At 40.0% G+C, this 13,615-nt stretch overlaps 2 protein-coding genes across 6 annotated transcripts; one reads left to right on the forward strand and one right to left on the reverse strand.

Annotated features, from left to right (window-relative positions):
* Window positions 1-239: 239 nt before the first annotated feature.
* Window positions 240-3,063, forward strand: LOC117186699 (transcription factor Adf-1-like). Its single transcript, XM_033387786.1, has 3 exons — window positions 240-600; window positions 1,816-2,050; window positions 3,042-3,063. Exons 1-3 carry the CDS (start codon window positions 468-470, stop codon window positions 3,061-3,063), a joined length of 390 nt encoding a protein of 129 aa, XP_033243677.1. The 5' UTR covers window positions 240-467.
* Window positions 3,064-3,354: 291 nt separating this feature from the next.
* LOC108151447 (zinc finger protein on ecdysone puffs) lies at window positions 3,355-12,234 on the reverse strand. 5 transcript variants are annotated; one of them, XM_017280059.2, is made up of 5 exons: window positions 12,055-12,229; window positions 10,948-11,046; window positions 10,438-10,849; window positions 7,409-7,644; window positions 3,355-5,432 (listed from the first exon to the last, which is right to left on the reverse strand). In XM_017280059.2, exons 2-5 carry the CDS (start codon window positions 10,953-10,955, stop codon window positions 3,872-3,874), a joined length of 2,217 nt encoding a protein of 738 aa, XP_017135548.1. In that variant the 5' UTR covers window positions 10,956-11,046; window positions 12,055-12,229; the 3' UTR covers window positions 3,355-3,871. The 5 variants fall into 5 exon arrangements, with proteins under 5 accessions (XP_017135548.1, XP_017135551.1, XP_033242265.1 ...); XM_017280062.2 differs by lacking the exon at window positions 10,948-11,046; XM_033386374.1 differs by lacking the exon at window positions 10,948-11,046 and having other exon boundaries at window positions 12,171-12,189.
* Between the last annotated feature and the right edge of the window lie 1,381 nt (window positions 12,235-13,615).

Below are 13,615 nucleotides of genomic sequence, written 5' to 3' on the forward strand. Positions count from 1 at the left end.
TTATAATAAAGTGTCTATTGTATAAATCTTAGAAACATCAGAATGGACACTAGTTTACAGAAGAGCTGCATGAATATTTTTGAGCAAGAACAATACGCATCAGCAAGATTCGAGTCTGGCAGCGATGGCAGCTTCGTCACGCACACTGTACGTATTTTCGTTTTGCGTTCTGAGGACCAAGAGCGATCACCCAGCTACTTTATGCTCTTGAGTTGCAGGCTGAATAAATCTCGAAACACTAAGGGCTCGCGCACACTATAGCTGAAAGCGGAGCTGAAATCGGAGCTGATAGCTGATTTATAAGCTCTGAAAAAACAAACACACTGCACCGGTGCAAGTGCGCACATTGCAGACTGAACTGAGCTGAAAGCTGAAAAAGCTTTCTAAAATCAGCTCAGCTTAGTTTGATCGATCAAGCATGTTTGTTTTTTCAGCAAGCTGATTGCTGATTTCAGTACTGAACGAAAATGGACTGTGAAATGTTATTGAGTGAAATTGCGGTGAACCCGGTCTTATGGAACAAGCGTGATAAAAATTATTCGAATCGTTTGATTTTCGAAAAAACCTGGCAGGCGATTTCAAATAAATTGGGAAAACCAGGTAAGTTTTATTATTGACCTTTTTTATGTGCATTTATCTGCATGTACATACATATGTATGTATATATATACATATGTATGTATATGTATGTACATATGCATGCAAACGTCTAATTGAGGAGAGAAAAAGATGTGCAAGAAGAAAAGAAGAATAGACAGTGGGGCAAAATGTATTTGAGTTCTTTTTATTTACGTATGATATTATATATGATATATATGATACATTTTTGTAAAGTAAAGTTTACAATAATAGTGTGAAATAGAAGTGTGATTAATAATAATAATAAAAATTATACAAAATAATAATAATAACATGAGATTTATGTTTTATTTAGGAAAAATGACAATAATGATTCCCTAATCTCTTTAGCTTCATTTTTTGACCTATTATTGTTTTTGGAAAGGTCTTTGTTTGAGTTGTAAGTTGAAGTCTCGCCCTCAAAAGTATAAAAATAATCGTAAATGTTTTCAACATCAATTATTATATTGTGTAGAAGGCACATTGCTTTTATTAAAATAATGGCCGTTTTTGGAGTGACATCTATTTCTCTTTTCATCAAGCGCCACTTTTCTGTTAAAATGCCAAATGCGCATTCGACACAACGCCGGGCAGAGGAAAGTCTTTCATTAAAAACAGATCGTGGTTCAGTTAATGAACGTCTTGGGTAGGGCCTCATTAGATATTTAGTTAACGGATATGCTTCATCTCCAATAAAAACAAAGGGAGCTTTTATATCTGAATTTGGCAATACTTCTTCCGAAGGAATGTCCAATTCATTTCGAATGATGGCCTGCTGTAATCTTGATGCAGCAAATATTCCTCCATCACTTTGGCTACCTTTAAACCCCAACTCAATAAAAATAAATTTACAGTTAGAATCGGCAACGCCTTGAAGAACAATTGAGAAAATTTTTTTATAATTAAAATAATCCGAGCCAGAATTTTTTGGGCATTTTATTCGGCAATGTTTGCCATCAATAGCCCTAATGCAATTGGGAAATCTTGACTTTTCTTAAAAGTCATGCGCGATTTTTTTGTACTCTGTACAGTCTGGTGGGATCATGTGAGTCGAATTTAATTCTTCCCAAACCGCTGAGCATGTTTCTGGAATAATTTTCCGCAAAGTGCTTTCCGCTATTCGAAAGCTGAATGCAAGTGCTCTCATCGAAATACCAGTCGACAAATATCTGAAACATTTCATATTTTTATTTTCAGCGGAGCAGTGCAAAAAAAAGTTTAAGTATTTAAAAGACGAATACCGCAAGGCCCAGCGAAATGTGCCAAGACCCGCATCAGGAGCAGCAGCAGCAGAGCCTCACATTTCCAAATTTAAATATTTTAATTTAATGCACTTTTTGAGGGATGATTTCGGTGGAGAAACCGACGGAAATATAGGAGGCACATACATCGAACTAATGGACGACACATCAATGCCATATAGTGCTGAACTGTACGACACTGAAATTGCCTTGACAAAAGATGACATCGAAAAGCCAGGACCGTCCAAACGACATAACAAACGACAAAAAGACATGGACAACGAACTAATAGAAATCGAACATAAAAAATTAAAACTCTTGGAAATGGACATTGAAAATAATACAAATAACAAAGACTCAGACGATTTATTATTTTTCAAAAGTTTAATACCTTTGCTGCCGAGCTCCCTGTCAGCAAGCCAAAAACTACGGATGAGGACAGACATTCAAAATGTCGTCCTCAAATATTTGGAGGAAGATTAATTTTATTTATTTTCATAATTTATATATTTTGTTAGTCATTTCTTTCTTTCTTTATTTATTATTATTTTTTATTATTTATTTTGGTTATTATTTTTATGTTACACACCTTACACACTTTTCATACATTATACCTTCATATATAGTCTAATTACACATACATACATCTAATTGCATACATACACATATACATATATATATACATACACATAACGAAAAATAAACAATAAAAATAAAAAAGCTTCCTTTACGAACCGCAATGTAACAAAAAGTCTTTCTTTGGGTCCAATTGGTTCTCGAAGGAATGTCTGCTGCTTTTGAATTCGCGATTCAATTTTATTTAAAATATAGTCAAAGTTCTCCACCTGCATTCTTGCGTATTCGGCAAATTTTATTGGGAACGTTCGAAGCTGCTCATACATATGGTGAAATTCCCCAAGTACCGGGCGATTCCGAAAAATTTCGTGCACCCAAATCTCTCTGCGTATTTTCCTTTCATTTAATAGTTTTTTCATTTGCACATTTTCGCACAGCAACAATTTACGCACGCGCGACGACAACATTTTGGCAACGTTTAAAGAGAGAGAGAGTCTATGGCTTTCAGCTTTCAGCAATCAGATCAGCCGACAATGTACGCACCTGCAAGCTGATTCTGCCTGAGAAAAGCTCTCAGATCAAGTGAGCTTTCAGCTCCGCTTTCAGCTATAGTGTGCGCGAGCCCTAAGAGCACTTTGCCAATACCTTTTACATATATGGTAGAAGAGCTTTTTTACTGTGTAGAAGGACTCGTACCTATACATTTTTCTACCTATTCCACTGGGAACCGCTGAATCAAGAGCATGAATCAGCAGCTGAATCAACGCTTTATAAATCTCTTATAATTGTATACCCATCTAGCCATTTCCTGTTGTATCCAGTAGATCCTGGAACCGTAAAGCATAATGCTATGGAGATTCCATCCAGATTCCGTTTTCCCATATCCAAGCAAAATCAAATCAAGGGTTTACTTTAAAACTACGTTTGTTTTCTTTTTGTTTATTTTAAAATTTTTATGATTACATATTTTGAATGGTTTGTTGGATTGTTTGTTATGCATTGTAGAGGGTCGGGGACGGGACGCTCGGTCGGGGGGGACTTGAGCTTCAGTTAATGCGAAAATCAATATCAATCAATCAAGTTGTCTGTCTTCTTTCCCCGACAGAAGTTCGTCTTCAATTACAATGTCTTCAATTGTTTCATCTCTCCGGATGATTGGAAAAGTATTCTCTCATTTTGAATTTCTTATGCATTCATTCTTTGTTCTTCATTCTCCCATTTTTCTTTGTGCAAAATGCTATGAAAATGTCAAAAGTGTATGTGTGTGTGTGTGTAGGAGGGAGTGAGCGATGACGGGGCTGATCGTTCCATGCGATGGAGTGTTTGCTGCTTCCTTCCGGTTACTTGTATATAGATAAAGATTATGTTAAATTATGTTTAACTCTCCTCGATCTGATCCGATCCTCATTAAGCGATCGATCTTTCATATCCTCTGCCTAGTACCGGTTGTAGCGGCCCCGAGCGCGCTGACGCTGCGGCGTTGCCTTGGGGCCGGCGGCGGCCCTGGCGGGAGTGGCCTTCTTGGCCGGCGATGGGGATGCGTCTGGGGTGCCTGCTGGTGCAGGTGAAGCAGACGTAGCAGCAGCAGCGGCGGCGGCGGCCGGAGCAGCAGCCTTGACCGGAGTCTTGGCAGGCTCTGGTTTGGCGGCAGGCGTGGCCGGTGCTGCGGTTGGAGCTGCAGGCTCTGGTTCTGGCTCGACTTCCTGATCTTCATTGGCCTCCTCTTCGTCCTGGGCCTCCATCTCCTCCTCGCCGTTGTCCTCGCCTTGGCCATCCTCGCCCTCGGCACCCTCTTCATCACCTTCACCCTCGCCCTCACCGCCTTCGGGGTTGGCCTCGACCATCTCGAAGTCCTCATCATCGCCAGTGGCCTCTGATGGGTCGTACAGCTCGCCTTCGCCACCCTCGGTGGTCTCTCCCTCGGCAGCGGTGCCCTCGGCGGCGGGGGCCTCAGCCTCCTCGATCTTGCGCTTCTTACGCTCGGTCTCCTCCAGGGCGGCGGCAGCGCGCTTCTGGGCGATCTTAGTGTCGCTGGACTTCTCGTTGATGAACTTGAGGAAGTTGCGGTGATGGGTGGCCGTGCGAGAGTGGATCTCGGCGGTCACCTCGGTGTCGAAGAATTTGCTGCATACAGAGCATTCGAAGCACTCTAGCTTCGAGATGAGGCCGGCGCCGACGGCACGCTGCCAGTTGTATTTGGGCAGGCGGAGGTCCACCTCGCTGGGGATCTCGTCGCCGTCTAGGAAGTCGACGATGCAGTCCTCGGGGTCGACGGGCAAAGCGACCTCCTCCTCCTCCTCGCCCTCGTTGAGCTCCTCACCCTCCTTGGTATCGTCGGCGGCTTCCTCGCCCTCCTTGGGCTCCTCACCCTCGGCCTCCTCGCCTTCGGCTGTCTCACCTTCGGCACCAGGCTCCTTCTTGATCTCGGCCTCACCCTCCTTCTTCACGGGCTTCTTCTTGCGCTTCTGGGGCAGACGCAGATCGCGCGTCTCCTCCTCCTCGGTGCTGATCGGCAAAGTCTGACGCTTGCGCTCGCCCACCTTGGTGTTGCTCTCGGCGGCCTTCTTCAGATGCTCGGCGGAGAGCAGATGGGTGTCGAAATCGATGCGAGTGGCGAACTCCTTGTTGCACTCGATGCACTTGGGGTGCAGGAACTTCTTCAGCTGCAGATGTCCCTCCGACTTGCGATGGGTCGAGATGTGGCCGTGGAAGTTCAGATCGCACATGGTGCAGTAGTCCAGCTGGCGCTGCTTGCTCTTGCCCATGCGCTTCAGGCGATCGAACTCAATCGACTTGAGCTGCTCGGCGATCTTGGCCTCCTGTCGGATCATGTTCGCCTTCAGGCGATAGCTCTCCTCAATGCCCTCGCGCATCATCAGATGGGTGCGTCCCTTGATGTGATTCTCGAACGAGTTGGCGTCCCACATGTGCTTCTTGCACAGATGACAGTAGAACATGTCATTAGGCACGCTGGCATACGGCGAGTCCTTGGTGGGGCTACACATATGGAGACGGATCATTAGATAAAGAAAAGAAAGAAACTTCATTAGTATGAGCTCTGGAATAGTAATGTGGGGGATGGACGTTGAGGTCTGGTCTGGCTCTAGGGAAGAGAATACAATATCCAAGGAGCTGGGAGCGACAGAGAGAGGGCTCTTCGCGCTGCAATTATACTTATGATACGTAGGAGCTCAGCACAGGCGGCAACAACAGATGGCTTACACATTTATATATTTTTGCATCAAATACATAGATCAACATCAATTTCTGGTGCTTTCATTTGATGAGGCGTTATGAGAGTGAACTTTGATGGAACATCGCAGAGAAATATGCCCCAAAAGTTGAGATCTATTTCAAGTTCAAAGTTTATAATCCAAATCAGCGGTGGGCAGACTTTTTGGGAGCAGGTGAGACTCTAGTCGAGCATCAATTTGCCTCGTCATGCAGACGACATGTATTTTGTTTTTTAATTTCGTGGGACCGAACTCAGTCGAACAGCCATGTGCCTCGTTTATTTTTTATTCTCGGACAAATTCTTTGGAACTATTCGCTTGTGCGTTTGGCTGTCGTGGGCGAGCAGTTGGGAGCAACATCAGATCATTGTACATTTTTTTTTATATGTTCGATTTTCTTCAACTTTTGAGGCATGTTTCTCTCTTCACGAATATTACATTTAATTAATTACTAAAATTTTTAAAGCTCCGACATAAAAAGTATGATTTTCTACACATATAGAGACGCCACGAAGTCAAACAGGTTCATACATATTTATCTACTTAACTCAATGAAGATATGTTCTTTAAAATAAAATAAATGGACATTTTAGGTGGTTTTCCCTTGGGCACAAAGAAATTAAAAACTACTACTAGACTAGCACTGGACTGGCGTTCGTTCTTTAAAATCATTTAAGATTAAGTAGATGAAGTGTTATATGAGAAGGTTATCTCATGCGATTTATCCGAGATACTAGAAATGGATTGGGGTGATGGAAGTCTTGATCTTCATGATGACTCTCAGTGAAAGAATAGTTTGCGTTGCTTATGGTGCTATGAAATTAGGTTTTGCTGCGAAGCATGAGAGACAGAATGCAAAACAAGTGTTCGTTAATCATCAGTGGAAGAACTGATGGAATATTTGTGACAAAATCATTTTTGTCACCCATCCAGCCAGTTGGCAAAATTAGATCTAAAAAGTATTACAATTTGTAATCTCTGCCGCAACTGACGCCATACATGTATGTATCTCTCTCGCTCTCACTGTGTCGTAGTCTTAAAGAATTCCTTTCCGTATTCCGTCTTTCGATATTATCATATTAATATCTACGATCGATCGATTTTCAATCTCTTTGACTTCGTGGCGATTCCAAAAATGAGTTTCAAACTGTACATGAACACACACAGTGATTTAGCCCAACCTTTAGGTTTATCTTTCGTAAAAATAATACTACGCAAAAAAATACATTATATAGATATTGATATATGTAGAGATGTATATGTAGGTTATGTATATGTATATATATATATAGTATAAATATATTATAGATTGTTACGCATTCCCCTGACCCCCCGAGAGCACACACATACACACACACATTGAATCGCTTGCACTAATAAGAAAGATAGAGAGAGAGAGAGAGAGAGAGAGAGAGCATCAACAAAAGGGAAAAAAGGAGGGCTCCCTTCTGAACAACAATTTCTAGATCTATGTATATATAGAGATATATATATATATATATAAATATATATATTATTGAGATGTACATATGAGTGGGAACGCAATTTTTGAAGATTGAAAATTCGAATTCCTAAGTACTTATCTATTTAAATAACACTCATATTTGTATTTGATTATCTTTTGGTGAAAGAAATAATTCCTTCGATTTTGGTGGGTTTAAAAAAATGTTTCTGTTGGTAGATTTTTGTTTTTGTTTTTTTGGTTTTTTGTTGGAAAAGTTTGTTTGTAGTTAGTCTTACCTCTCGATTTTCTTTTCGCCAGGAGTAGGTTCCTTCTTTTTATTTTGGTTGGCATTTTTGGCCAAAAGTTTCTTGGCACGATCAAAAGCATTTTGCTTGCGAATACCGCCGCCGCCCTGCTTTTGCGGGGGCTTGGGACCACCACTGCCACCACCAGTGGCGCCACGATTCTGGAAGCCTCCCTGGCCACGACGATTATTGAGACGATTGCCTGCACCGCCGCCGCGACTGACCATCTTTATATTTGGTATATAGTGTGTGTATCATTTTATCATCATTATCATAATAATAAAGGATTTCAATATTTTACAATACAACATCATTTCATTCAACAAATTGCACAGGGCACATGAGAATATCGGTTGGTTTGCGATTTTCGATTTTCGGTTTTCAGTTTTTGATTTTAAACAAAAGAAAGCGGCACAAAAGTTCATTTCAACATCGGTATTTGAGCATCGAGAGAGAGAGAGAGTGAGAGATATTTGAGACAACAAATATGGCATTTTTACAATGGCCATTTACAATATTTTTGTACGAAATTAAGATTTTTTGACGGGGGGAAAAATTGTTACACAGATGTATTTTATAAGTAAATACATAGATATATAGTTTATATATATGTAGTATATAAATTTGCACATATAGCACATTATATTTATCAGTTTTTTGGTGGCATGGTCAGATCGGCGGGGCAAGAGCGGTCAATCAGTCGACGGGGATATGATACGCGACATATATATGATATATATATTTGTGCAGTTGAAGTCGTTGGCGTGTGGCAGCCGAGTGTGGCGTGGCATTTTTTGATTTTGTTTTTTTCGTTTTGTTTTTTTTGGAGAAAAATGGAAATCGGATTTGCGATATCATTTGGTTCGGAACATTTGTCATGTTTCGGTCAGAGGCAGGAACGTTGAAGAAGAATTGGCGACGAATTTGCATTAGACATTTATAGATATTATGATATTAGGTATTATAATTATTGTATTTTTATATGCATTTTGTTTTTGCATTATTGGTTTTCGTATTTCCCGTTGCACCATCAAGCAGTGTACCAGTACCAGATCGGATCGGTTTGTTTCGGTTTTCAGAGCAGAGCAGATTAGAAGAGGGTTTGATTTTCACACAATATCAATCAATCAATCAATCAATCGAGCAATCAATCAGTCGCATTGGAAGCATCATCGACAGCATCGTTGGGTGGATGGATTTCACATATTTTGTGTGTGTTTGGCATAGTATTGTGTGCGTACGCGCGTGCGTGCATGCGTGCGTGCGTGCGTGCGTGTATGTGCATGTGTTGCATTTCGATTATTTTCAGGGTTGCGCCCGAGAGTTCGGAAATCGAATTCGTTTATTGGTATTTCATTCGGTTTGGTTTTTTTTTTGTTGCATGTTTGTTGATTGAGAAGAAGATGGCGGCATCAACAACAAGCAACACGCAACAACAACAACAACAACAACGATAAATGCAACAGCAACAGCAACGACAACGACAACGACAACAGCAACAGCAGCCGCAGTAGCAGCAACAGCAACAGCAATAATTATTTTTTGTATAATATGCCGGAGAGCAGCGACAACAATATGAAGAATGCGCATTCGAAATGCACGATGGACGATGCGGGTTTCGACATTCGATATTCGATTTGTTTTGGAAAAGCATCGAATTTTGTTTGGCATATTGTTTGGTTTTTGTTTTTGTTCGGTTTTGGAAGAGAGAATAAAAAACATAGAATTGTTAAATTAGAAAAGCGCTGTGAAAATTAGTTTTAGAGTCCAGCCAGCCAGGAACTGGCATTAGATCTGGTTTTTTTTGTTGGTTGGTTGAATATTTGGATAAATTCAATTTATAATTATGGTAAAAAGGTAATTAAATGCCTAAGTACATCTAGTAAGAGATCAATTACTTATCGTTCCATCTGGATTCATCGTCATACTCTTTTCTTCTTCGTTAAATGGGAGCAAGTGTTGGCGGTACATGGTTTTATAGGTACATTTTTCGGTTCGTTATATATATGCGTCCACATATATACATATATTTCTTTCTATTTATTTTATTATCAGTTTTCTTACCTCGATTTGTGCAGTTTTGCTCTACGGAAAACTAAAAACAAAAGTTGCATTTTAAATGGAATAAATGCTTTTTATATTGAAAGCCTTCTGCTAAAATCATCCTCATCCTCCTCCTTCTTCATCATCATTCTGTCCCTATCCCTTTCCCTACCATAAACTGCACAAATCCATATTTATTTTTCTAACGACTCTTAGGTTGTTTAACAAAAAAAAAAAAATAAGTGTGGCTAATATTGGATAGGTTTTCCTTGAATTGTTTTTTGTTTTTGTTGGTTTTAGTAAACTACAAACTACAATTTGATATTTGGTTTTTGTGGTTCGGTTTATCTTTTAAAAAGGAAAGCAATAACTACGTTTAGCAATTAATCAAACTAATCGATTTTAAAACAAATAAACAAAATATAATTGCGGTTCGTTCTGCGGTGGAGATTGGGTAGGTGGTTAAGGCCCATCTTCGGTGGATCCAAAACAGATATATCGCTAGCTATTAAGCTGAGAAACTAATAAATATACATCTCTTAATCATTCAGAAACTTGTTTTAAGATCGTTTATGATGAAAACTGCAAGTGCAGTGTATTTCAGAAGTACAAAAAAACAAAAAGCTAAGATACAATATCCCAGCGTTTTTTAGATCATTCGATAGAGATTTCAACTAGGAATTCCTTCAACACGATCTGTGAACTGGAAAGCGCCTTGAAGTATCAATTTTATGAACATGGCATCAATTCTTGATCTGAAAATGTATCTCTTCGAAAAGACATCTAAAGCTTCACATTTGGCTTATAAGCAATCGGAAGGACTACCATCATTACGTCTCCTCAGCTCCACCACAGAACCTTAGATTCGTTTGGCACACGAATATCAGTAAAAATAATAACCATTAAGATATACAATTTATACATTTTGTTCGTATTCTGTGATCCAAGAACGGATCGAATGGAGTGATTGTACATACCGGGCCGCCACGCTGATTACGATTTCCCATGCCACCGCCGCCGCGCGGCAAGTCCAGCAGCGAGGGTGGGTTCTGGTTCCTGAACAGATTGTTCAGCAGATTGTTGGCCAAATTGATGGCCTGGGCGTTCATCTGTCCGCCGCCCTGGCGCATATTGTTGCCAAACTGTCCACCGCCGGGGTTCTGCGACTCCCAGGGTGACATGTTCATGCCGCCCATTCGGTTGGCGCCCATGGGTCCGCCATAGTTGTTGCCGCCACCACCGCCGCCGCCGCCGCCGCCACCAAAGTTGCGGTTACGGTTCTGGTTTCCACGGAATGCCATATTGATGTTGGCCTTGAGATTGTTGGCGCTACTCGAGGTTGCTGAACGATGGTGCTGCTGTTGCTGCTGGTTTCCGTTGACTTTAACGCTGCAAGAGTTCAAGAGAGGATTAGCTGGAGATTATCCTGGAACTGCACAGCACAAGCAAGCAGATGGATTGGCGTGGATTTGGGGGGTGAATCATACCTGACCATAATTCTGATGAGCTACTATTGGGTTAAGTGGTGGGGATTTTTTGGGATGTGTGTGTTTGGGTTTTTAAGCGAGCAAATTACATAAAACAGGCTGAAAATAAAGCGTAACAAACATAAACACAAAGCAATCTTCAATGCTGCAAGCGGGGAAAATGATTTTTTGTTTTTGTTAGTATTTTCTTCTACTTTGCGTTAGTGTGGCAACCCTAATAGCAATTACAGCCAAACCAAGCGTGCGTATACACACACACAAATGCACAGCACAGCACCTGCCGGAGAGGGGGACACTTGGTTTGGACCCCTCCAAAGGGGGAATGGGAATGACTTTTAGCGCTAACGTGATAGAATTACATTAAAACCGGCTCACAGGTAGCCCTCTTCACTTAATGGTAATTAATACGGCCAATAGGTTAGGTTAGGTTAAGGCGGTAGCCGGGAGGGGGGGGGATAAGAGCCTCCCGCCCCCAAGCTCACTTGGACCTATAAAAGGTCCGTTGTGTTGCCGCATGGGCATGTGCCCCTTCGCGTTGCCCGAACCGTGAGAGCATAAATACGGCCAATAAAAAGAGCCTAAAATTCTGAGCGTCCACAGTGCGGAGAGCGGAAGGCAAGATGGCGGCCGGTCAGAGAGCTGACGCTGTATAGATGTGTGTGCGTGTATGTGCAAATGATTGAGTCAGAAAGCCGGCCGGGGCCACCATGCGGGCCAGAAAGTGATGAAAAACACAATGAAAATGCAGAAAAAGGCAGCCGTCTTTGTTAAAATATAATTTAAATTGAATTTTCTGATAGTTTGATGGGAACTCAAGGCTCTTGTTAACTGTACCTAATCCACCCCACATTTACCCACACCCGTTCACATGCAATTAACGAAAAAAAAAAAAAGGAAAATAAAACAATAAAACATTACTTTATCAGCAAATGCAAAAAAAAATATCAATAATTACTATTTTCAGCGGCCCCAGACAAGCTGGCTCACAAAGGAAAAACAAAACGAATAAAAAAAATTCCCAACAGATACACACAAAGAATTTTTCATAGCCACCAACCACCACATAAACGCACAAATTGCGAGATATTTTTCACGTTTTGTACTTACGACTTGCAACGGCGATAATTTAGTTGCTAGTTATTGCACTATAATTACTAATTACACGGCTTGCTGCCAAGCTATATCTCTGTTAAAGATGGCGGACTGCTGTGAAAATTTTTTACCTCAAATTTTCGCAGGAACGAACTCGCACGGAGCAAAAAAAGAAATCGAATGCAGTATTGCAGGATTTTTCGATAACATATACCGTCTGACCCTCAGAAAAAAACAAAATATACTGTATCATTTTAAAAATATACCATAAATATACTGACGAATTCAAGTTCTATTTTACTTATTCCTCGTTTTTGATATTCCGTCGAATATTACTAAATATATAGAACATTTAGCCATGCCCACTTAATTTTGTACGATTGATGAATCAATTCTATACATGATTGGCCTATTCGAAATACTTGCTTTTATTGGATTTCTATATAACATTGAAAATTAAATTAATAGATTGATGAAATTGACAAAAATACCATGGGAGCGCGGCGAAAAAATGAAATCGAATGCAGTATTGCAGGATTTTTCGATAACATATACCGTCTGACCCTCAGAAAAAAGCAAAATATACTGTATCATTTTAGAAACATACCATAAATATACTGACGAATTCAAGTTCTATTTTACATATTCCTTGTTTTTGATATTCGGTCGAATATTACTAGCTATATAGAACACTTAGCCATGCCCACTCAATTTTGTACGATTGATGAATCAATTCTATACATGATTGGCCTATTCGAAATACTTGCTTTTATTGGATTTCTATATAACATTGAAAATTAAATTAATAGATTGATGAAATTGACAAAAATACCATGGGAGCGCGGCGAAAAAAAGATATCGAATGCAGTATTGCAGGATTTTTCGATAACATATACCGTCTGACCCTCAGAAAAAAGCAAAATATACTGTATCATTTTAGAAACATACCATAAATATACTGACGAATTCAAGTTCTATTTTACATATTCCTTGTTTTTGATATTCGGTCGAATATTACTAGCTATATAGAACACTTAGCCATGCCCACTCAATTTTGTACGATTGATGAATCAATTCTATACATGATTGGCCTATTCGAAATACTTGATTTTATTGGATTTCTATATAACATTGAAAATTAAATTAATAGATTGATGAAATTGACAAAAATACCATGGGAGCGCGGCGAAAAAATGAAATCGAATGCAGTATTGCAGGATTTTTCGATAACATATACCGTCTGACCCTCAGAAAAAAGCAAAATATACTGTATCATTTTAGAAACATACCATAAATATACTGACGAATTCAAGTTCTATTTTACATATTCCTTGTTTTTGATATTCGGTCGAATATTACTAGCTATATAGAACACTTAGCCATGCCCACTCAATTTTGTACGATTGACGAATCAATTCTATACATGATTGGCCTATTCGAAATACTTGCTTTTATTGGATTTCTATATAACATTGAAAATTAAATTAATAGATTGATGAAATTGACAAAAATACCATGGGAGCGCGGCGAAAAAAAGAAATCGAATGCAGTATTGCAGGATTTTTCGATAACATAT

This window comes from Drosophila miranda, chromosome XR (genome assembly GCF_003369915.1).
Source record: "Drosophila miranda strain MSH22 chromosome XR, D.miranda_PacBio2.1, whole genome shotgun sequence".
Classification (NCBI taxonomy): domain Eukaryota; kingdom Metazoa; phylum Arthropoda; class Insecta; order Diptera; family Drosophilidae; genus Drosophila; species Drosophila miranda.